Source organism: Ammodytes marinus (assembly GCF_949987685.1).
Source record: "Ammodytes marinus genome assembly, chromosome: 7".
NCBI classification, from domain to species: domain Eukaryota; kingdom Metazoa; phylum Chordata; class Actinopteri; order Uranoscopiformes; family Ammodytidae; genus Ammodytes; species Ammodytes marinus.
Genome location: NC_137211.1, coordinates 30,095,371 through 30,118,061, shown reverse-complemented (window position 1 = coordinate 30,118,061; position 22,691 = coordinate 30,095,371). Strand labels below are relative to the sequence as shown.

The window sequence follows — 22,691 nt, the reverse complement described above, 5'->3', positions numbered from 1 at the left end:
ATATTGGTGCAATTTCAAGACATGCTCACACAGGGAAGGTTTATATTTGCTATTGCCAAATGCCTCTTTAAGAAATGGGATATGACTATGCGTTGGTTATTCAGTCTAACTTGTAAGGAAGTTTCATACTATCTACCTGTTGTGTAATCATTACACAATGTTAAAGGTGAAGTAAGCGGTTTATTTATGTTAATATAAGTGTTAAATCGCTCTTTATTCGTACAGTGATCACTTATATAGTGTGCCCGTTTCATAAAGCCGATCCCTCAGTCACCCGCTCTGCATGTAATCGGCAAATAAACTTTTTGGGGATCCCACTATACTAACCAATCAGAAGAGAGAACGCTACAAAACGGCACCCGTCTCACTGCTGGTGCACTCGCAGAGCGACAGATGGGTGAATGTTTATGCGCCTACAATGGCAGAGCAGGTAAAAATCCTTCCCAATGTCTGTTTTGATGGTTTTTGTCATGTTTTATCACACTTTCGGATCTGAGATGATGCTAGATAACTCACTGCTTGAAGACCGCAGTGCATCATGACAGGAAGTTAGCTAAATTGACCATTCGGCTTACTGAACCTTTAATTGTTCACAGTTGTTGGGTTGTCTTGAACATTCACTTAACCTGGAAATCAAGCAGCGCTGAGTTCACACCGTTGAAACGAGGACATTCCAGTAGTACACTAACTTCACTTTTGAACACGACTCATACGTTTTAAATACACAGTAAGTGGGTGCCCTGGTTTAAAAATAACACGCCACCTGCGATATGACACATGCACGCACTTCTTCTCTCTGTCTCCTTTCATACTCTGTGTTGCTCTTGCAAAGTGGCTCCTGTGAAGTTACTTCTGACTATACAGCACAACACAGTTAGAATACACACACTGAAGGTGTCCTCGCAGGGAAAATGACTAATACTGTTTGTTCAAAAGTCTGTTGTGTGTGTGTGTGTGTGTGTGTGTGTGTGTGTGTGTGTGTGTGTGTGTGTGTGTGTGTGTGTGTGTGTGTGTGTGTGGTGCACTTTTGTCTACTCTTTTGGAGTTGACAAAAGTGTGGAGTGTGTGTGTGTGTAAGAGAGTGTCCTTGGTAATATCAGTGTTGGTTTGGTAATGAGCCTATAATCCCAGGAGGATAGAGAGACAGAGCGGTCCGAGGGAGGGACACACAGGACGGGGAAGCAAGGGAAAAAAGAGGGGATGGAAGCCCAAAGTCATGGGCATGGGGTCGCAAACTCATAAAGTCACCTCTAGCTTTTTCCTGATTCCAAACTTTCTCCACAATGCAGAGTTGTGGAAGCAGTAGTTTTCATGCAATAGCAACACTGTGTGTGTGTGTGTGTGTGTGTGTGTGTGTGTGTGTGTGTGTGTGTGTGTGTGTGTGTGTGTGTTACTCCAACTGAAAGTTCAAAGACACGATGCATGTTGCACAAGATTTCTATTAAAATGTTCTTTTAAATGTTTGAATAAATATGCCAATTATTCTTAAATGTACATCTCTTTAAAAAACTAAAATCTAGATGTTGGTTGAAGCCAGAGTTAGAATATCTATTTAATTTGTACAACATATCAGTTATGTATTTCCAAAGTGTTTACAGAACAGATTTTGGATACAGCCTTATTTCATTTTTATTAATCAAAAAATACTATGTACAGGTCTTAGAAATGCTTTTCACAATGTGTTTAAGAAGAAAAATGTCTCATAAATCAGACAATTAACAACATAATGAACATATCATTCTGTTACAATCTTCCAGAATAGTGCTAAGAATGGAAAGTTTAGTTGATGTAAGTGCCTAAGAATATGAGATTTAATGTTAAGAGTATTGAAAAAAAAACTATGTTGAGATAATGTCCGTTAAACATGGTTGTATAGGAGAAATATACAGACGCAAACAGACGAGGTTAAGTCAAATAAACTCCTAAATGAATATTATGGACCTTTCATTAATACTCATATGAAAGAAGACATGTTATAATTGAAGCAACAAAGAAAACAAATCTCCAAAGTGAGATGTCTGCAGTGTCTTGCCTTAATATTCTGTTGACGTCACTGACTCGATGTAGCACTTTGCCTAGGTTCAAAACACCAATATGTTTTTGGAACAAATGGATTTGTAGATCATTTGAATCCTAGTCAAAGTCAAAGTCTTTTATTGTCAGTTCTGATATATGCAAGACATACATCAGAATCAAAATGGCGTTTATCTCTGATCCACAGTGCAGTTAGAACGATACAATAAAAAAATATAGGGGCGACTGTGGCTCAGTTGGTAGAGCGGGTCGGCCGATGATCAAAGGGTTGGAGGTTCGATCCCCGCCCTGCCACCTGTGTCATAGTTGTTGTGTCCTTGGACAAGACACTTAACCCACCTTGCCTTGTGTGAATGTCGATAGTTAGCCTGCTATCGGTGTATGAATGTGTGTGTGAATGGTAACGTGGGAAAGGAAAACAGGTCTCCCTTGCAAAAGAGTCTTCGGTCTCAATGGGATTTACCTGTATAAATAAAGGTTAAAAAAAAAAAAAAAAAATAGAGTTAAATAAGATAAACATAAACAATATCTACACAAGATCAATTCTAAATACTAAGTAGTGCAAAGGAATTTTCTGTGCAATATAAAACAGTATGTATAAAATAGAATAGAAAGTAAAAAGTAGATAAGTTCAAATGAAATGTGCAATGTGATGAAAAATATTTACAATGTGCAATATGCAATCAACTGGATGTACATTTAAGGCATTGTGATGTGCAGGCTGAGTAATGAATAGATTCAGAGTTCTAGCAGCGATGTTATGTTCAGTGCACTGATCAGGCACGTTAAAGCACGTATGATTGTCTATTTCTGAAGAGCTAACTAACTCATCACTAAATAAAGCAGTGTGTTTTTAATGACTCATAATCTGTCAGTAACTTCAAAGAGGGAAGCTGCTTTTCTGTGTCTAATAACCATCCTGGGAGCAGTTATAAAAAGCATATTTAATAAGAGCCGTTTTACAACAGGTTGACAGTGCTTTTGTAGCGGCGTTTCTCTTTCATCTTCTATCCTGGAGCTGTCTACTAATAACTTAACCACAATGTGAGAATCTATCTGGATGATGGATGGCCCCTGTGTCGCCCCCTTTACTTTTATGGTTTTGAATTGAAATGAGTAAATATCTACACTACAGAGAGTGTGGCGTTTATGAAGCTGGTTCCAACAGCAACACATATGAAATGGCATTTGTTTGAAACTCTGATAATATAACCTTGTGTGTTGAGTTGGTTTATTTAGGTATTTATTGAAGTAATAAGTATAACAAAATGCCAGTGTAGATTCTAAAAGGAGAAAGAGTTCAAATCGATTTAGTTTAGGGGTTAATCAAAGTTCCTCGTACTCAAGTGGACCTTTTTGGATAAACTATAAGCTTGACTTTGGGAATGTGTTTCTTTGTCGAGTGGGATCTCCAACTACTGGCCTGGCCTGCGTACTAAAGCCATGTAGGTATGTTTCGTGTCCAGGCCAACCGTATGCATGCGGAAGGCTTTCAAAACACTGCCGTCTAAATGTGAAAAGGAAAAAAAAAAATCCGGTTTAAGCTAGACCGTTGTTTTGTAGTTCCAGAGGCCACAGGTCACAGTAGGAGAGCAGACACCTGCAGGCTAGCAGACAGGATGAGAAGCTCCAGGCTGCTCTGTGCCACCTGACCTCAATCCCCCGCCACCTGCCCTCTGCCCTGGGCTGTAGGGCAGAGGACGCCCCCTGCTCCTTAAGACAGACACCCACACACACACACACACACACACACACACACACACACACACACACACACACACACGGACATACACATAAACATGCAAAAACACACACACACACGTTCATACATAGACACATGCACAAACGTCACACACAGACACAGACGCGCGGGTGCTAAGACACAGTCCTTCATTCACCATAAATGGTACGGCGGCCCAGGGCATTTAGCAGCTTTAGAAAGGACAAATAAAGTTTTTCTAACTTTTAGTTTGTGTGTGTGTGAGCATGAATGATAGAGTGTTGTTGACACAAAAAGAGAGAGAGATAAAGGGAGAGAGAAACCATCCGAGCTAGAAATACAAAGGGTACGAAAGGTCAGGCTCACATCAATACAAGTTTCAGTGTGTGGTTTTTTGTTCATGTAGGAGCAACATAGGGGGACTGCTAAAAACAAAAGACCTTTGGACAGTCACAACTGGGACACACACACACGCACACACACGCACGCACGCACACACACACACACACACACACACACCAATACACAGCACAGGACAGAGAAAGACATACTTTTCAAAGTCAGTAAAAGTTTGGAACATTTGAAAGGTTTCCAACCCAAATGGAAAGGTATACATGCAGTACACCTCGCCAGTTAATACATCAGATTCAACAAGGATATCTGTCTTATACTTCAGCTTTCCCCACCAAAAAACACACAAAAAAACATTGGATTGATTCTTATCTTAATCAATTTTTTTTGTTGCTGTGTCCTCTTCCAGATCTTGGTGAACTCCGTGTCCCAGCCTGCCTTGCTGTATGAGAGCGTGGCGGTGAGCGACGGCAGCCCCTTACTGAGAGACCTGCTCTTCAGCCCCGACCACCTGCACCTCTACGCCCTCACAGACACACAGGTAGGAGAAGCACATGCATCAACACTTAAAGGTGAAGTAAGCAATTTATTTATGTTAATATAAGTGTTCAATCGCTCTTTATTCATACAGTGATCACTTATATAGTGTGCGCGTTTCATAAAGCCGATCTCTCAGTCACTCGCTCTGCATGTAATCTTCAAATAAACTTTTCGGGATCCCACTGCTGATAACCAATCAGAAGAGAGAACGCTACAAACCGGCACATTTGAGGAATAGAGTAGATGTCTTTCAGCTTCCTAGCAAAAATATATGATCATACAACATATTAATTAAATGTGTTTTCTCCATGAAAGCGAGCACATTTGCAGAACATAAGTGCAAAGTTAGGATTGCAAATTGTGCTTAGTCATATTATGTGCTATTATGTTTTACATTTTAAAATGCATTGACTTGTCTTTTGTCATTGTGGCCTTATCTGCTATAGTAATGTGTACAATACCATCCTTCAGTCTAAGCATGTTGGGGGTTCTTATCTTGGAATGACTTATTTCCTGTGAGTTTGAAGCTGCATTTACCTACGTGTCTCTCTTATCTCATAATGCTTAATGACTGGGATGTGATGATAACCTTCAACGAGACTTCTCCAGTACGTAGACAGTGACCGCCATGTGAGTGCTGTGTCGTTTACCAGCAATTACACAGAATTGACTTCCATGTGTGAGCGCAGAGAGGAAGTGGAGGGTAATTGATAGCAATTGATGGTGAGTCAGTGATGATGTGACAGTGGGAATAAGGCCCTTCTATTTATGAGAGCAGTCCAGGAAGTAGACATGTACATGTTCAGTGAGATTGCTTGAATATTGGATTTGGATTTGATTATCAAAATGTATTAACGTTTACAATGGTATTTAAAGGAATACTTCACCCATACGGAACCGGCGTTCTATCATTATAAAATCGCTATTATGATATAAAGAATGAGGTTTTTCTTCCCTCAGTCTTCCCTCAGTTTTCCCTTGGCCCAGCTGTCCTGTTAATCCTAACCCTTACTGTGATGTCACAAGAAGGAAAATGTAGGGTTAGACAGTGAGAGTATAAAACACTCTTTCTGCCTTTTCTCAGGCTAGGATTATCCGATTTCATTTTTTTTTGCATATTTATACTACATAGGATCTCCGAGTTCAATACACTTTCATATTCCAACTGGTGAAGTAGGCCTTTAACTGGGAGATAAGCGAGATGAGAGGCATTTGGAATATATTTGTGAGATTGACTATCTATAAGGCAAACATCTGGCTCTTTAGCTGCTGAATGTTTAAGGTGTTACCAACACTGCCAGACTGCTGTCTAGTGGTGTGTACTGTAGGCGCAAAGTGCACAATGGATCTACCAGAGCTTCTTTTTTTGCTTTTTTTTTCAAACCCAAACTGATAAATGTTCTGACCATAACACCAAAACAATGTGTGCAGCAGGAAGCATACACTCCTTCCTATTGGCTCACAGACCTCTGCCCTGCGTTCCAAATCACATACTCTTTCTTTTTACTACACTACATACTAAAGTACAGAAGAGTTTAAGGGCCACGGGAGAGAAAAAAAAATCAGATAAGGAAGATATTTTTTTTCAATATGTCGAAAAATGTCAAGAATAAAGATGAATACTGCAAAATGCTATTGGAGTTAGTGGGACATCTAGGTATTTTCAGGATACTACAATTGACGTGCATGTATTGGGACATCCTAAATCTTTTTCTGGCATACTGGAAGTATGGGTATTGGAACGCAGGGTTAGTCTTTGCATTAGGACTCCATGGAACTTGAAAGCCTGTCACTGTTAGAAGTAAGGTATGAGTAGCTACATTCAGCCTCCTCTTCTCCTCCTGCACTCCTTCCCTCTCTCCTTGTTGAATAATAGAAATGCCAAGTGAAGAGAGCTCAAACATCAAACCAGCCCATTTCCCAATCCCTGACAGAGCAATTTACCTTTCCCCATATCCACTCACACACATAATTAAAGGGCTGGTTTTGAACCGCGGCGTATAGACTGCGTATCTTGTACAGCAGCAGTGGCTCACATATTAGCATGCACACACACACGGTGCGTAAACATAAAACTGTCTGATCCACCGCCAGAGGAGAGTTTTCGATTAGCGAGCGATGGATTTATACATGGCTCTCTTTGTGTCTCTTCTACACACACACACTCTTACACACATGTACACATGCGCGCACACACACACACACGCGCACACACACACACGGTCTCTCTGTGTCTGAGCCTTCGGTGCGTCTCTATGGGTTCAGTCGTATCACATCATTTTTTGCCCTCATAAAAAGATTGAACAACGGCACTAAATCAATTTTTATTATTGCCGTTGTTTCCCGGTTACATGGCCAAAATTGTGCCGACCTAATAAAAAAAATGTCGGGGGCAAGACATATTTTTCATCCTGTCATGGCCAGTGTGTCTGTGTGCGGACGTCAGTGAGACGGGCGTATTTCTTCTTCTATCCTCCGAGTCCCTATGGGTGACATCACTTAATTGCTTTTGAAGTCAAATGACTAAAGTGGATTACAGCTCATAATCTATTGATTTCTACTCAACCTTTGTACCAAATGACTCACTTATCACATCATTACCAGTGTTATTGCTGTACAGCTATGATGCAAGGCGTTCTACTCAATTCATTTCCCCATCCACATTAGTCATTATTCTATTACAATTCAAACTAATAGAGCCAAATATTATTATTTTTTTTTTTTTTGGGGTGATATTTTGAGATTTTCGTTCTACTTCTTGTACTACTGTAGATCATACCGGTGAGGCCATGCCCAGTCTCTGGTAGGCCCTGCGTTCCAAATCGCATACTCTTTTCTTTTCTCTATTCTGCATACTACATCTGATCATGGAATACAATTGGGACATACTTTTTATTATTTATTTCATCGTAACATTGCGCCTTGATTTTGCCTCTTTGCTCATATATCCGTTGCATCCCGTTTGTTTTCATACGGAGGCTCCGTCCATGTGTCCTCACATCCGGTGGGCGCTGGATTGTGGGTCAGAATCGCCCCTAATAGCATGCTGATTTCAACACTTAAAATCTCTGCCTACTGCATCCGGTTGAGATTTTTAAGCATACTAAATCTGACCACAAATATTTGGACATCTTAAATCTTTTTTTCTACCATACTAAATAGCAGGGAAGAATAGGTATTTGAAAGCAGGGCTAGTGTGACCAGCACATTTCCACTACTAAAGCGCACAGGGCCAAGGTCAAGCGTGTGTGCTTTTGTCAAACAGCTTGGTAAGGTGACCTGTTGGCAGACAACGCGTCTGTTTGAGGGCCGTTCAGACAGTGGCATAATGGCCCCTATGATGATGATGTACCTCTGGGTATCGATCTAGCCACAGTACAGAAATCTACTGAACCGTACTGTACTTGCACAGTGGAGAAACCCTAGCCCCTGGCTGGCACCACATCAGACACAGTTCATATTCAATTCACTCAGCATTTTACTGCACTTGGCTGTCGGGCAGAAAAAAGGCTGCCGTTCGCTGCTTTACAATAAATGTAAGCAGTGTCTTTTTTGGTGTTTGTCCAACTTTGAACTTGCCTCAAAAAAAGTGTTAGTAAAGACAGGGACAGGGGCGAATAATAAGGAGACCATACAGAAATCTATGAGGAGAGCACCGCTAGGTCCTCTCAGCTAATTGGTTTTTGCTGGGGAAAGTTGAAATACGTGACAGGGAGGGTTAACAGTATGTGCTTAAAGACGCTGTCATTTCAAGTACAAAACAACTGTTTATGTCTGGTCAAATGGACTTGACTTATATAGCGCTTTTTAGATGATTTTCTCAGCCCCAAAGCGCTTTACAATTCTTACCACATTCACCCATTCATACACACACTCATACACCGATGGCAGAAGCTGCCATGCAAGGCGCCCTCTGAACCATCGGGAGCCATTTGGGGTTCAGTGTCTTGCCCAGGGACACTTCGACATGTGGCGGGTAGGCGGGGGATCGAACCTACAACCCTGCACTCCAGAGGATGATCTTCCTACCCACTGCGTCGCTGCTGTAGTTAAATGTCTCTGGACAAGACGTTGTATAGTGCCTCAATCGACTGCTGTCTAAAGTTCAAGTTTTAATACTTGACTTTTACCGACTGCTGAAGCCCCTGGTTGGATTTGACCAATAGCAACAGACTTTATATAAAGATTGTTTGCATAATCAGAAATAAATATTGGCTCCCAAGAAGACGCAAACAGCTACTTTGGGGGAGAAATAGCTCTGCCAGCCTTTTTTACAGATAAGATCGCTTTCTCGCGTTGGCAACAAGAAAGGAAATGCTGCTAGAAGAGCTGCTAGCTGTTGCTTCTGTTCTCATTAACAGTCTGCGTCAAGCCCAATGCAGGGCTGTACGCTTATTTTTTAAAGTGGTAGCACTGGTGCTAGCAAGCAAAAAAATTCAGTAGCACAAAAATAGATTTGGTAGCACACAAAGTATGATCGAAAACTTGCATAACCCTAACCCTTGCATTTAGCTCTAATTACCTTTGAGCATGTCATCTTGGTTTTATTTGAGATTCTCAATGAATATGATATCCTAGTGTGCAGTAGTAATTGTAGAAAAATGAATAGGGGTGCACTGATTGCAATTTAGACAAAAGAGTCTAACCTGCCAATGGCAATTTTTTTGCTGATTCAGAATTATTTCCCCCCCATAGAACTATAAAAATAATGTCTATACCTATATATTTTTATAAACATATCATTATTATATTAGGCTAATAATAACAAACATTTTTAGAACATTTCATTCTTTTAATGAAAACCATACTTTAAAACATTGAACACATAGCCTATTAAATAAATTAGTCAACATATTTATACAATTTAGGCCAAGTTAAATAGGTTGTGTCAATCTTTGTCAGTTACTATCATAGATAGTTACTGCTGTTGACTGCAGGGCTGTGAAGCGGCCTAACTTCCTGTTCTTACCTGCTTCAAAATAAAAGTCAACTCGCATTTGGCTAGTAACCGACTTTTATTGTGAAGGCGCACAGGAAATGTTCTGTTTGCACACGCGCTAACTTGACTGCCTTAATGTAAAGGGAGCCGTCTCCTTCCTGTTTTTAACCGTTGGTGAAGTTAGACGCTATAATCTCGCCGCACAAGCACAGATCCCGAGCACACATCTTTCACCAGCCAAAGTGGAGGGTAGACTTAATAACTTACTTGCCTAAGACTACATTCACCCGCATTTGGAGAGTTTTAATGTAGAGCCCTCTAAGCAGTGTTGTGCAGCGCTCCTCTGTGTCTCAAACAGACAGCATATGCTCATTAGCACTGGTGCGACTGGACTTGTATTCATCATCGCACGTGATCAATTTCAGTAGCAAATGCGATCAAAACTGTCGCACTGTACAGCCCTGCAATGGATGGGTCGGGAGGGTTTCTGGTGAAGGCTTTCTCTAGCATAACACTCTAGCACAAAGTGTATTTGAGGTGTGTGTGTGTGTGTGTGTGTGTGTGTGTGTGTGTGTGTGTGTGTGTGTGTGTGTGTGTGTGTGTATATGAATGCAAGAAAGAAGGAAGAAACTGGACGGATAAATCAATCAAATATTTTTTTAAATCAAAACACTTCTGGAAGGAATACAGTGTGTGTTTTATGGATCCTATAATTATTGTATAATACATATACTGTATACAGTGTGTGTGTGTGTGTGTGTGTGTGTGTGTGTGTGTGTGTGTGTGTGTGTGTGTGTGTGTGTGTGTGTGTGTGTGTGTGTGTGTGTGTGTGCGTGCATGTGTGCGCGTGTGTGTGTGTGTTCATACTGGTAGCTCTTCTAAGTTCGCGCACGCTGTTGTTTTCATTGAATTAAGGTTAAGGTTCATGCAGTTTATAAATGTGCCATGTGCAGACCATCTTCATTTACCAAAATTGTGTCACTGCATTTGGTCAAACTGTGCACACACATCACTAATTGCATATTGGGCTGGCACACTAGGTCCATGTGTGTTTGCATGGCTGTCTTAAAAACCCATCTTGCTAGCAGAATGAGCCATCCATCAGCTTTATATTGTGTAGCCTTATATTCTCCCCACTATATTATACAGATGGGACAATTACAGCTGGGCCTATATGGCTGCAGATAGCTAGGGAGCGCACCGTGGCACCATGTGTGGAATGAAACATCAGTTGCAATCCCATTTTTTTGTTTTTCTAATCCATCCTTCCTTCCCTGCATCCCCCCATTCTCTCTCTCCTCCCTCCACACTCTCTCCTCCCTCTCCACTCATCCGTCATGGGGCAGAATTAAGAGCGTCTCTCTATCCTGAACCAATTGAGGGAAGATCATTAATAGCTTTTAAATTGTTTATTTGTATTATCACCTGCTATGCTATCCCTCTTTCAATGACCAAAAAAAGGGACTAAATAGTTTTGAATACCACTGAAAGGTGTCTCTCTCCAGAAACACTCTCCATCATCACTTTGCAGACTGACATTAAATATGGAGTCAGTGATTATGGAGAACGTTTGTCGACAAAATCACTTTTTGTCAAATCAGTTAAGGTCTCCTCGAAATCTGCTTCCTGCCCGTACTGTGAGTGCGCTGCAAAACAAATCTGGTGTTAATACACAGCCTAGGCTCTGTAAACTGTAGGGATGCAACAATACAGTCTGGTGTTAATACACAGCCTAGGCTCTGTAAACTGTAGGGATGCAACAATACAGTCAGACAACCTCGGTTCTTGGGTCACGGTTTCGGTTTGGTTTCGGTATGCATTTTGTGCGTATGAAAAAAAAAAAAGGTATTTTTCTTATTCCAAAATGATTTCTTTATTTTGCTAATGAGCTTAAATGAACAAATGGTTTACATTCAGACACATTATTGTGTATTGTTTAATAAAATAGATAAAGTATGTAAAAAAACTCAAACACATACAAATGCAGAAGTTCTTGTTAGCCTTGGCGACTGGTAAAGTATAAAAAGGGGATAAAGATTAATGAATAGATTCTAAATAACATACATTATGATGCCTGTACACTTAACTTCACTGTTTTAACAAAGGGGGCCCAAGGAGCTAGCAACATGCCCGTTAACAGAGCCCAGAGGCTGTGTATTAACACCAGATTGTTTTTCAGCACATTCACAGTACAGACAGGAAGCAGTGGTGAGGTTGGGAGATCTTTACTGATTTGACCAAAAGTGATTTTGTCGACAAGATGACATTTTGTTTCTACTGTGATTTCATTCTTTTCCATCTTGCTCCTAATTCTCCTGTCCTGTCTCCCCTCCTCCTCCCTACACTGTCCATACACCAATGTGTTTCCCCATCTACAGCGGCAAATAGGCCAGGAATGAAAACGCCATATTTAATATAAATAGGTGGCTCTCACTTACTTACCGTCACACACACACACACACACACACACACACACACACACACGCACGCACACACACACACACACACACACACACACACACACACACACACACACACACACACACACACACACACACACACACACACACACACACACACACACACACGCTCCCTAGCCACCACCTCGGTAAGACAAAGAGTCTCTGGCTTGAGCATCTCTCCCATCGTTTCCCATCCCATTATCTGCTTTTCTAAAAAACTCAATAATTGAACTGTTCCATTGGAATACATCATCCGCCCCACTAGCACAAAGCCACATTGAATAAACTGCTCTCTCTCTCTGCGCTGAGCCCCATTGAATAAACTGCTCTCTCTCTCTCTCTCTCTCTCTCTCTCTCTCTCTCTCTCTCTCTCTCTCTCTCTCTCTCTCTCTCTCTCTCTCTCTCTCTCTCTCTCTGCGCTGAGCCCCATTGAATAAACTGCTCTCTCTCTCTCTCTCTCTGCGCTGTTGTGCTTGAGTGTGACATGTATTCTCCCTCTATGTCAGGCTGTATTACTACAAAGCTATGTGATATTTGTCCAGGCGCGAATAATGACTGCAATTTTGCTGCTATTTGGTGTTCTGTAAAGAAGCCTGTGTGTGTGTGCTGATGGAAGCATTACAATAGCTATCTGACACAGGGTTTTTCTATTATCATGCTATGAATCTGACACAAGTTATGGTGTTATCAGAGTGACACGGAAGGAGGGGGAGATATAGATGTGTGATGTTATGGAAGCTTGGTAGGGTTGCAACTGTATGAATATATTACTAACACACCCACGTCTATCTATCTATCTATCTATCTATCTATCTATCTATCTATCTATCTATCTATCTATCTATCTATCTATCTATCTATCTATCTATCTATCTATCTATCTATCTATCTATTCCTGTTCCTCTGGAGCCCGTAAGGACACAACGTCCATGATTTACAAAAACGTATTTGAAATGTAGACTCATCAGACCACAGCTGTTCCACTTTTCATCAGTCCATCTCAGATGAGCCCAGGCCCAGAGAAGTCTGCAGCATGTGTGGATGTTGTTGATATATGTCTTTCACTTTGCATGGTAGAGTCTTAACTTGCATTTGTGTATGTAGCGACAAACTGTGTTTACCGACAATGGTTCTCTGAAGTGTTCCATGACCCATGTAGTGATATCCTTTATAAAATCATGTCATTTTGTAATGCAGTGCCTCCTGAGGTCATGGGCATTATATTTTAATTGTGGACCTTGGCCTTTACGCACAGAGATATCTCTGGATGCTCTGAATATTTTTATTATATTATGGATTGTAGATGGTGAAATCATTCAATTATTAGCAGGAATCTTGTTTTTAAACTGTTGGACTGTTTTCGTCTGCAGTTCTTCACAAAGTGGTGAGCCTCACCCCATTATTGCTTGTGAATTCTGAACCTTTACGGGATCCCCCTTTATACAGTATCTATCCATGATAATATCACCTGTTACCAGTTAACATGTTTATGTCAGTAATGTTCCAAACAGGTATTTTCTTTAACATTCTACTAGACTTTCCCGAGTCTAATGCCCCTGTCCCAACTTGTTTGGAAATGTGTTGCTGGCATCAAATTCTAAATATCCATATATTCATGAAAAAAAGTTATTAAATAGATATGGTAAAACATAAACTATATTGCCTGTGTATTGCTTTCGCCTTGATTGTACGTGAAAAAGGATTAACAGGATAACCCATTCTGTTTTACGTTTTACATTACATCCTAACTTTTTTGGAAGTGGGGTTGTATCTTCACATTTATGAATTTCAGCAGATGGCTTAGTAGTGTCTGAGTCTAAAGTGACCAGCAGCTGCTGTGTGCAGGACCATGACCTAAATACTACATGGTACTTTATCTTACATTCTGTATATAAATCGTCCCCACACCCAAAATGAAGGGCAACATGCTGTGTTGTACTGTGTGTTAAGTTTGGATGCAAAAATCTAGAGACCATTTTGCTCACACACAAGCATCAACTAGAGCAGAGCCCAGTGGAGGAGGGCAGCAGACCTGGATCATGAGGACGACCAAGTCAACAGTCAAGGTCTTTTATTGTCAGTACTGATATATGCAAGACATACATCAGAATCAAAATGGCATTTATCTCTGACCCACAGTGCAGTTAGAATGAAACAATGAAATAAAAAAATATAGTTAAATTAGATACACATAAACAATATTTACATAAGATAAATTCTAAATACTAAATAGTGCAAAGGAATTTTCTGTGCAATATAAAACACCATTGGGAAGACCATTGAGGTTTCAAATGCTAGACGGTGGGAAGTTCAGTTCACTAATGCTCTCAGAGAAATAAAGGATAGGATGCAGACATGACTTGAATAATACAGTGACATGAAATGCAACTGGTGCATTTGCGTCTTATCAATAAAGCAGCAGTGTTTGATAATGATACATGAGCCTGATTAACTGCTTGAAGGTAGAGTAGTAACAAAACAAACAAAACAAGTCTTGTGACCGTTCACAAAATAGTTTTCTCTGTGAAGGTGTCTCCACTGCTGTGCCTGCTGCCTGAATTAGAATCCCCAGCTCACCCTGTGCCCCCCCCCCACTACCCCCCTGCCTTTGTACTGTTATTGATGCTGTACTTCACCTCACTGAGCCAGCTGCAGGTACAGGTGAGCGTGTCTTTGGTCGTCACTGATGTGTTAAAGTATTTAACGACTGCCCCAGATAACTCTGAAAACTTTGTGTGTGTGTGTGTGTGTGTGTGTGTGTGTGTGTGTGTGTGTGTGTGTGTGTGTGTGTGTGTGTGTGTGGGTGTGTGTGTGTGTGTGTGTGTGTGTGTGTGTGTGTGTGTTTGTGTGTGTCGGCTGGTATAACTCATGTTGTGGGGAGATTTTGCCGTTTACACAGTGATATTGTGGGGACGTACCTTCCTGTTGGGGACAAAATGGAAGTCCCCTTAACGCAATAATGACATTTTAGGGTGAAGACTTGCTTTTAGGTGAGGGTAGACTTAGGTTTAGGTTAAGGTTAGGGTTAGGGTAAGTCTCCAAGAACTAATGTAAGTCTATTGTGATGTCCTCGCAAGTTGGTGTTTGCGTGTGATCAACTAAGATTAAATGCGGAAAAACTGGTTTCTGTGTTTGGACGGAGAGCAGAGTGACATCAAGCACAAAGGCAAATGTAATGCCATGGGATTAGAGGTGTTATTGGAAGAGGAAAACACACGCACTGTTGAGCTCCAGCCAATCAATATTAATATATTACTCAAAGAAACACGATATTGGAAAGTCTGTGAGAAAACAAATGCTTTGGGTAGAACAACGAGGACTGGTGGAATTATGAGAATATGGCAGGACATGAGCAGGAGAACCAAAGAACAAATAGCTTATCAAATAAAGCCTTGGCAAATAAAACAGGTTGCACATGAGTAAACAGCAACGTGTTAAAGGCCCTCCCTGTTTGGCTTCATTCTGTGCGCCCTGTGTGTGCTCACCTGACCATGTCTTATAACATTAAGGTCTCTGGACAGTAGACACACTGCTGTGGGAGACGCCAGCAGGAATAGTTAAGGTGTGCTGGAATGACCCCAGACGCAAGGAAAAATGCCTTTTGGTAAGGCAGGTATTGTGTGAATCGTGAGCGGCTACAAATAAGCCCTTCACTCCAATCCAAAAGCTCTTAAGATTGCATTGCATTGCTGGATGGGCGATATGTCTGGATCATTTGTGTTTCTGTGTCTATCCAAACTTAACACAAGTCTAAAGAAACCTTGATCTGATGTCTTTTATGTCTCCTCCTTACCAGCCGTCTGTGTGCAACAGTTTAACACCTGCTTTTCAAACGCATTTAATAAAGACGCAATCACAAAAATGATATGAGGCCGTGTGCTATATAGTGCGTGTGCTATATACACTTTATTGCATCTACTCTTTCCATATGTTGCACACTGGGGAAGAAACACCTGATTTTACATATTCATTTACAAATTTACTAAATGGACAAGCGCGTGTTACTTGACAGGCAATCCTCAGTGAGCAAACGTCAGTAGATCAGCTAGAACGTTTTTTTTTTCTGGTGAAATCCCATTTGCACGTGTTTTATACGCGCACACGTTTAGTAGATCAACCCCTTATACGGTAGTAAAATTCTGACAAAATGCCTTAAAAGTGCATTTTCTATCATGTTTCACAAAGGTCCACACTTCAGTCAATTAGAACAGAGTATACCTTACTGAACAGGTGTGATTTAAGCATTTGGAAATGCCTTCTTAAAAGCATAATTCAAATAAAGAATTCAATAGAACTCTTCATGATAATCACGCAGACAGATGGTTAGTGCGTGGTGAAAAGATGTCCGTTTATTGACTGCAAAGAAAAAACTACTTGTGGAGGATGGACATTTTAAAGGATAATCCCTCTCCGTCTCACTCTCTCTCCAGGTACATTAGATGACATCGTTTGATAACTGATTTCTTTTCCAATTTCCCCAAAGAGATCATTACATTTTCATCTTATCTTAGTCATGCACACACACACCGTTGTCAGCCGGTAGAGATTTAGCAGACAATAGAAGTAATCCTTGATGTTTATCTCAATGGTGTTAAGTACAATAGCATGCATTTGCAAAGGAATTCACGGGCAATGAGCAAACCTGGTCCTCTTGTGTTTCAAGGAGGGACATTTTGTGCTTTTTTGCTGAATTGAACAAATGTTTACATGCACCTGCTGATATGCTCATAATGACTTGCTGATGATGCACACATGATAGTGAATCATACACCCAAAGAATTGGACACATCACACATTTGACCTGATGATGTCGCTAGATGAAAAAGTTAAAGGTGGAGTCAGCGATTCTGGAGAATTTTTTGTTTTGTGAATGATCTCCTCACAATCTGATTCCTGTATTCTCCGTACTGTGAGTGTACACATGTCCAAGTGTCCCTGGGTAAGACACTGAACCCCACATTGCTCCCGATGGTTCAGAGGGCGCCTTGCATGGCAGCTACTGCCATCGGTGTACGAGTGTGTGTATGAATGTGGTAAGAAATGTGAAGCGCTTTGGGGCTGAGAAAATCGTCTAGAAAGAGCTCTTTAAGTCAAGTCCATTTACCTATTTTGTTTGCAGCAGTGTGAAGTTGGAAGTTTTTTTTATTACGTTTTTTTTAGCACTTTAATCAAATAGTAAAGTATCTTCTATCGTATTTAATAGCGGACAGTACTAAACATGTGTCTGATCATGACGTTGATGTTAAGTGGATGTGTGTGCTTGTATTTTCAGGTGGCCCGTGTACCTGTGGAGATGTGTGAACAGTACACCTCTTGTGGAACGTGCCTGGGATCAGGAGACCCTCACTGTGGCTGGTGTGTGCTACATAATGTGTAAGTGCACATTTCATTGTTCTCATTGAACCTTTATTTATACTGGAGAGATCAATTGAGGGGGGTGACCCTCTTTTTCAATGATGGCGGGTCAAACAAATGCGAAAAACAACAATAAATACACCATACACCCTACACCATGCAAAACAACGGTAAAGAGACAAAAAACTATTGAAACATTTAGACAGTGATGTAGAATGGCTGAAATTAAAATGAAATGAGTGAAAGTACAATATAGCCTCATTAAAGTTACAGGTAGAGTTCGGCAGATTTTAAGATCATTTGTCTGAATTCGTTAAATATATATGAAGGTATTTATTTTAATGTGTTGCTGTAAATGGTTCCAGGAGTCACGGGTACTGAAGAGTTCATTTGTTTTGGACAAACGAGATCTCTGCCCGACAGCGATGATATTTGAGCTGAGGTGTGACTGTTGTGTCTGGTTCTTCCTCTAGATGCTCCAGGAAGGACAGCTGTGAGCGGGCAGAGGAGCCCCAGCGCTTCACCACCAGAGTGGAGCAGTGTGTCAGACTGTCTGTCCAACCCCACACTGTCTCTGTCACTATGTCAGAAGTACAGGTATGATCTAGTGTAGTACTGGTGGTGTGTGTGTGTGTGTGTGTATGCTGTTTGTCTGTGTATGTGTGTGACAGGTAGACGTGGTAGAAATAAAGATGGACAGCACAAGTGAAAAAGATAAATGTGAAACGAGAGGTTATTGTGTCTGTCCATTATTGTGAGTGGGAGTTTTGAGTTACTTATTTGAAGGGATAGTTCAGTTTTTTTGAAGAGTGGTTGTGTGAGGTTCTTAGGCATAGTTAGTGTTTTAGGAGTTTGGGGGAGACGTCGTTGTAAAAGACATCAGCCTTGTACTGTTAGAGAGGGGACCAGCAGAAAAAAAAAATTCTCATATGTATAAATGCTAAGCTAAAATGAATATCCCTTCAATTGTACACTAAATGTAAGTAGTAACTCTGAGTAGAACAGCTGATTTGGGGACTAGTACGCTGTACTGCATCAGTGTGAGTTGGCGCAGTAATACATGGTCGAACTATGCTGTAAACAAGGGCAAAAAAAGAAATGGCTGTCTGGCGGCAAACTAAAGCAGTTAAAAAAATCCTATATATTTACATACAATTGCACGGATATTTATTTTGGATTAGCATTTATATACAGTATGTGGTGAAATTTTTTTTTTACCAGTTTTTATGCTGGTACCCTCTGACACAGTACAATGCTGACTACAACATTGTCTCCTCCAAACCCCTTAAAATGGCTGCTCTGATCTCCATCTCCATAAGGTAACACACTAACAATGCATATGTCCCTCGACCACACTTGAACAATACTGAACTATACCTTTAAGCAGCATGTTCTACTGTTGGAGGGTAACACTCTTGCTTGCTTACTGTTCATGGATTTGAAGTTGTTCATCACATGGGCGGCAGTGGCAAAGTGGGTAGGGAGTCTGCCTCTGGAGTGCAGGGTCGGAGGTTCGATTCCCCGCCTACCCACATGTCGAAGTGTCCCTGAGCAAGACACTGAACCCCAAATTGCTCCCGATGGTTCAGACAGCGCCTTGCTTGGCAGCTACTGCCATCGGTGTTTGAGTGTATGTATAAAAAATGTGTATTGTGAAGCGCCTTGTGACCCTGGTCTGTGAAGGGCGCTATATAAATAAAAGCTTACTTACTGCTTACTTAAGGAGATCGTCCTCTGGAGTGCAGGTTCGGAGGTTCGATCCCCCGCCTACCCGCCACATGTCAAAGTGTCCCTGGGCAAAGGGACACTGAACCCCAAATTGCTCCTCATGGTTCAGAGAGCGCCTTGCATGGCAGCTACTGCCATCGGTGTATGAGTGTGTGTGTGTGTGTGAATGGGTGAATGTGGTAAGAAATGTAAAGCGTTTTGGGGCTGAGAAAATCCTCTAAAAAGCGCTATATAAGTCAAGTCCATTTACCATTTACATCAGGGGTGTCAAACTCATTTTGGTTCGAGGGCCACATACAGCCTCTCTGATCTCAGGTGGGCCGGACTAGTAAAATAATGGCAAAATAACTCCAAATCCCTAACTTTGTTTTTCAGTAATATGCTTTATCAGCCTACATTTGTAACCTACATTATCACGGATCACAAGGGATCTCTGTACCCCCCAGGAGATGTCTTAGTAAAGGTTGCTGCCGGCCATGGGAATAGGAGGTGCGGCGCGTAGCGCCGCAGCAAAAATTTTGGGGGTATTTTGCTCAAAGATGCCAATGTGCACTAATGAAATAAACAACTGTTTATTTGAATACACAAATACAACAGGCACTGACCTTACAGTTGTCCAATTTTGTTTACTATATGTACAGGGACACATTTTGTGCAAACATGCAGACAAAATACAATTAAATAAAAGTGCAACTTCTACTGTTTTGATTTATTTTTAAATACAGAGGTTATTGGTTGTTTTGGAATTCGTTTTTCCCAATTTAAAACATAAAAATAAAGCAGCATTGAAAATTAGGAAATAAATCTTGTAGGCCTACACTAGCATGCTCCTGCTCGTTTTGCGCACACAGAGCCGCAGACACACCACGCTTGCTAGTACATTAATTGTTCAGCACTAAAAATAAAAATAGTTTTATTTTTATAAAAAAGTAATAAAATAAATGTACTAAAAATAAAAATGTTTTTTTTTTTTTGGTTTTTACTTTGCCATAAAGCACTGGAGGAAACATTAATAGCGGTGAAGCAGGATTGCCATTTACCATTTCCCACGTTGCTAAAATGTGCTTTTTTTATTTAGGCTGCCCCCTAGCGGCAGGAGTGAGCATTTCGGTTATTTCTTTAAAAAATCATAACTCCTCACAGGAATGGGCTAGAGACTTACTTTTTTTTTTGACATACTCAGAAATGTATGCTCTACAGGTCGCGGGCCTGATCAAATCATCTCGCGGGCCGGATCCGGCCCGCGGGCCGTATGTTTGACACCCCTGATTTACATCCATGTGTCTCTTCCCCTAGTTGGTGCTTCAGGCTCAGAATGTCCCCAGTCTGTCTGCTGGAGTCAACTGCTCCTTTGAGGACTTTGTGGAGACAGAGGGACGCATCTACGGCGGGCGCATCTTCTGCCTGTCTCCCTCCACTAAAGAGGTGGCCCCCATCACACGAGACCAAGGTGAACAAAAATAAATGATAGAAATAAAAACATTCCAGCATATAAATGGAGGAATGTCAGGCTGCTTGGAGGATTTTTTTTATTCTATTCTGTAAAAACTCAAAACCATATCGGCATGAAACCTAAACATTTCTGTGTTAAAAATGTTATTAAATGTTTATTATAGACATTTGTATTTTCTATAAAAGGCCAGTTCTCAAAATACTTTTGGTTTCATATTGGCATATTCTTAACAATCATTCTGAAGGAATCAACCAACGGATGCTGCTGTAATCAATCAAGGAATGCATTCAGTACGAGTCAGCCACTCTGGAGAACGCTTGTTGTCAACTTCACTTTTTGTCAAAGTCAGTGAATATCTCCTCACGATCCATTGAAAACAATGTTTAGAAAAGGGGCCCACGGTAGCAAGCAACATGCCAGTTTACAGAGCCTAGGCTGTGTATTAAAACTGGATTCCTTCACTGATTTTGACGACAAGCATTCTCCACAAAACAATGACTCCAAAAGGCAAATCAATTAAAACGACAGTGAGGAGAGTGTTTATTCTGTGTCTGGTGGTCTGCTAGCAGCTTAGACATAAAGACGGACTGCTAAAAGACATGAAGCACTGATCATGTGTGACTCTGTGCAGGCGACCAACGTGTTATCAAGTTGTATCTGAAGTCCAAGGAGACGGGGAAGAAGTTTGCCAGTGTGGACTTGGTCTTTTACAACTGCAGCGTCCACCAATCGTAAGTCTTTAAGTTTTTGTCCTATTTCAAAATAAAGAGTTTTGTTTCTAAGTATGGACAGAGTGGATATAAAAGTGGAATAAAGTATAAATCTCTGCATAAGCCACTTTGTCTACTAGTTAAACAGCCTGAATGGCTTTTCCAATATACAATGACATCACCCACCCACCCAGCAAGGTGGAAAGCATTGATCAATTGACGAGGGGCCGACTGTGGATCTTTACCAACAGCAATAGTGCTGAAATATTGGCCTGCGAAATAACTCCTAGAATGGAGAATGGAGCGAACAGTGTGTGCTCCCTTTGCTTATTCATTATTCAATGTATTCCGGCTTTTTAACAAATCAATTAGTTAATTAAATCTTAAGCAATGGAGGAACTATTGGGGAGTGAAATAATACAACGATTCCTAACCTAGAGAGGCAGCCACGCTTTGGTGGTGAAAACACGTCAGTGAATGAACCTTCATTTCAGTATGGGGAAAGTTTCCCTGCGTTCCGAATCGCATACTCTTTCTTTTTTCTATTCTACATACTACATCCGACGATACAAATAATCTAGTTAGAATGCAGGAGGCATACTAAGCTGTGATCTTTCCTCTTGCTTTTATATCCGTTGCGTCCCCGTTTGTTTTCATATGGAGGCTTCGTTGATGTGAGGTCACTTCACGCGTGCACTGGATTATGGGTCAGAATCGGCCAAATAGGATGCTGTTTTCAACACAAAAAATTGTTTTTATGACATTTAATCCTAGAATATGATCTTTTTTACTTCTACAGTGTGATGAAATATTATTTGTCAGAGAAGAGCAATGTATTCTTTCCAATCATGCATTACTTGAAACTGCAAACAAGACCATCAGTGAAAAGAATGCTATTTTTATGTAGTTTTTATTCATTCCTTTGCTCGCCGGGATTTTTCCCGGGAACGATTTACTGCCAGCAGACCAGAACATCCTGTGTTTATGAACGCTACTAAATCACAGTTTATTTTGCTTCACCATGGTCATATCACCATTATTAATCTGACTCACATATAAATACATTAACTCATGCATCCTGCCGTCTCTCTTTCACTCACTTACTAAACAAATGCAGGTGCAGCCGGAATGCGCAAGCAAAGATCTTTAGGACAGCAGGCGCTGGTGTGATAAAAACACTACTGCTTTGGTCCAAAGGGGGGCGCTATAAATGAATACAAACTGAAAGTTCCTCGTAGCCACTTCAATGAATAAAATAAAAGTCCCTAAATTGGTCTTAAAAGTTGACAACACTGCTAACAGTAGCTATAACTATTCAAGGGCTGATGGGTAGATCCCCACCAGCCACCACCTTCTGCCCACTTGTCCAAATGTCCAAGACACTGATTCCAAAATTGCT

At 40.9% G+C, this 22,691-nt stretch overlaps 1 protein-coding gene across 1 annotated transcript in view; it reads left to right on the top strand.

The window, feature by feature from the left end:
* Positions 1 to 22,691, top strand: part of LOC307253425 (plexin-A1-like) — a gene marked incomplete at its 5' end in the record, with an annotated part of 248,245 nt that overhangs the window by 94,728 nt on the left and 130,826 nt on the right. The window contains 5 exons of the mRNA XM_080031459.1: positions 4,515 to 4,646; positions 17,319 to 17,419; positions 17,875 to 17,998; positions 20,426 to 20,579; positions 21,214 to 21,313. Of these exons, the coding sequence (XP_079887585.1) occupies positions 4,515 to 4,646; positions 17,319 to 17,419; positions 17,875 to 17,998; positions 20,426 to 20,579; positions 21,214 to 21,313 (611 nt within the window). The remainder of the gene's footprint in view (positions 1 to 4,514; positions 4,647 to 17,318; positions 17,420 to 17,874; positions 17,999 to 20,425; positions 20,580 to 21,213; positions 21,314 to 22,691) is intronic.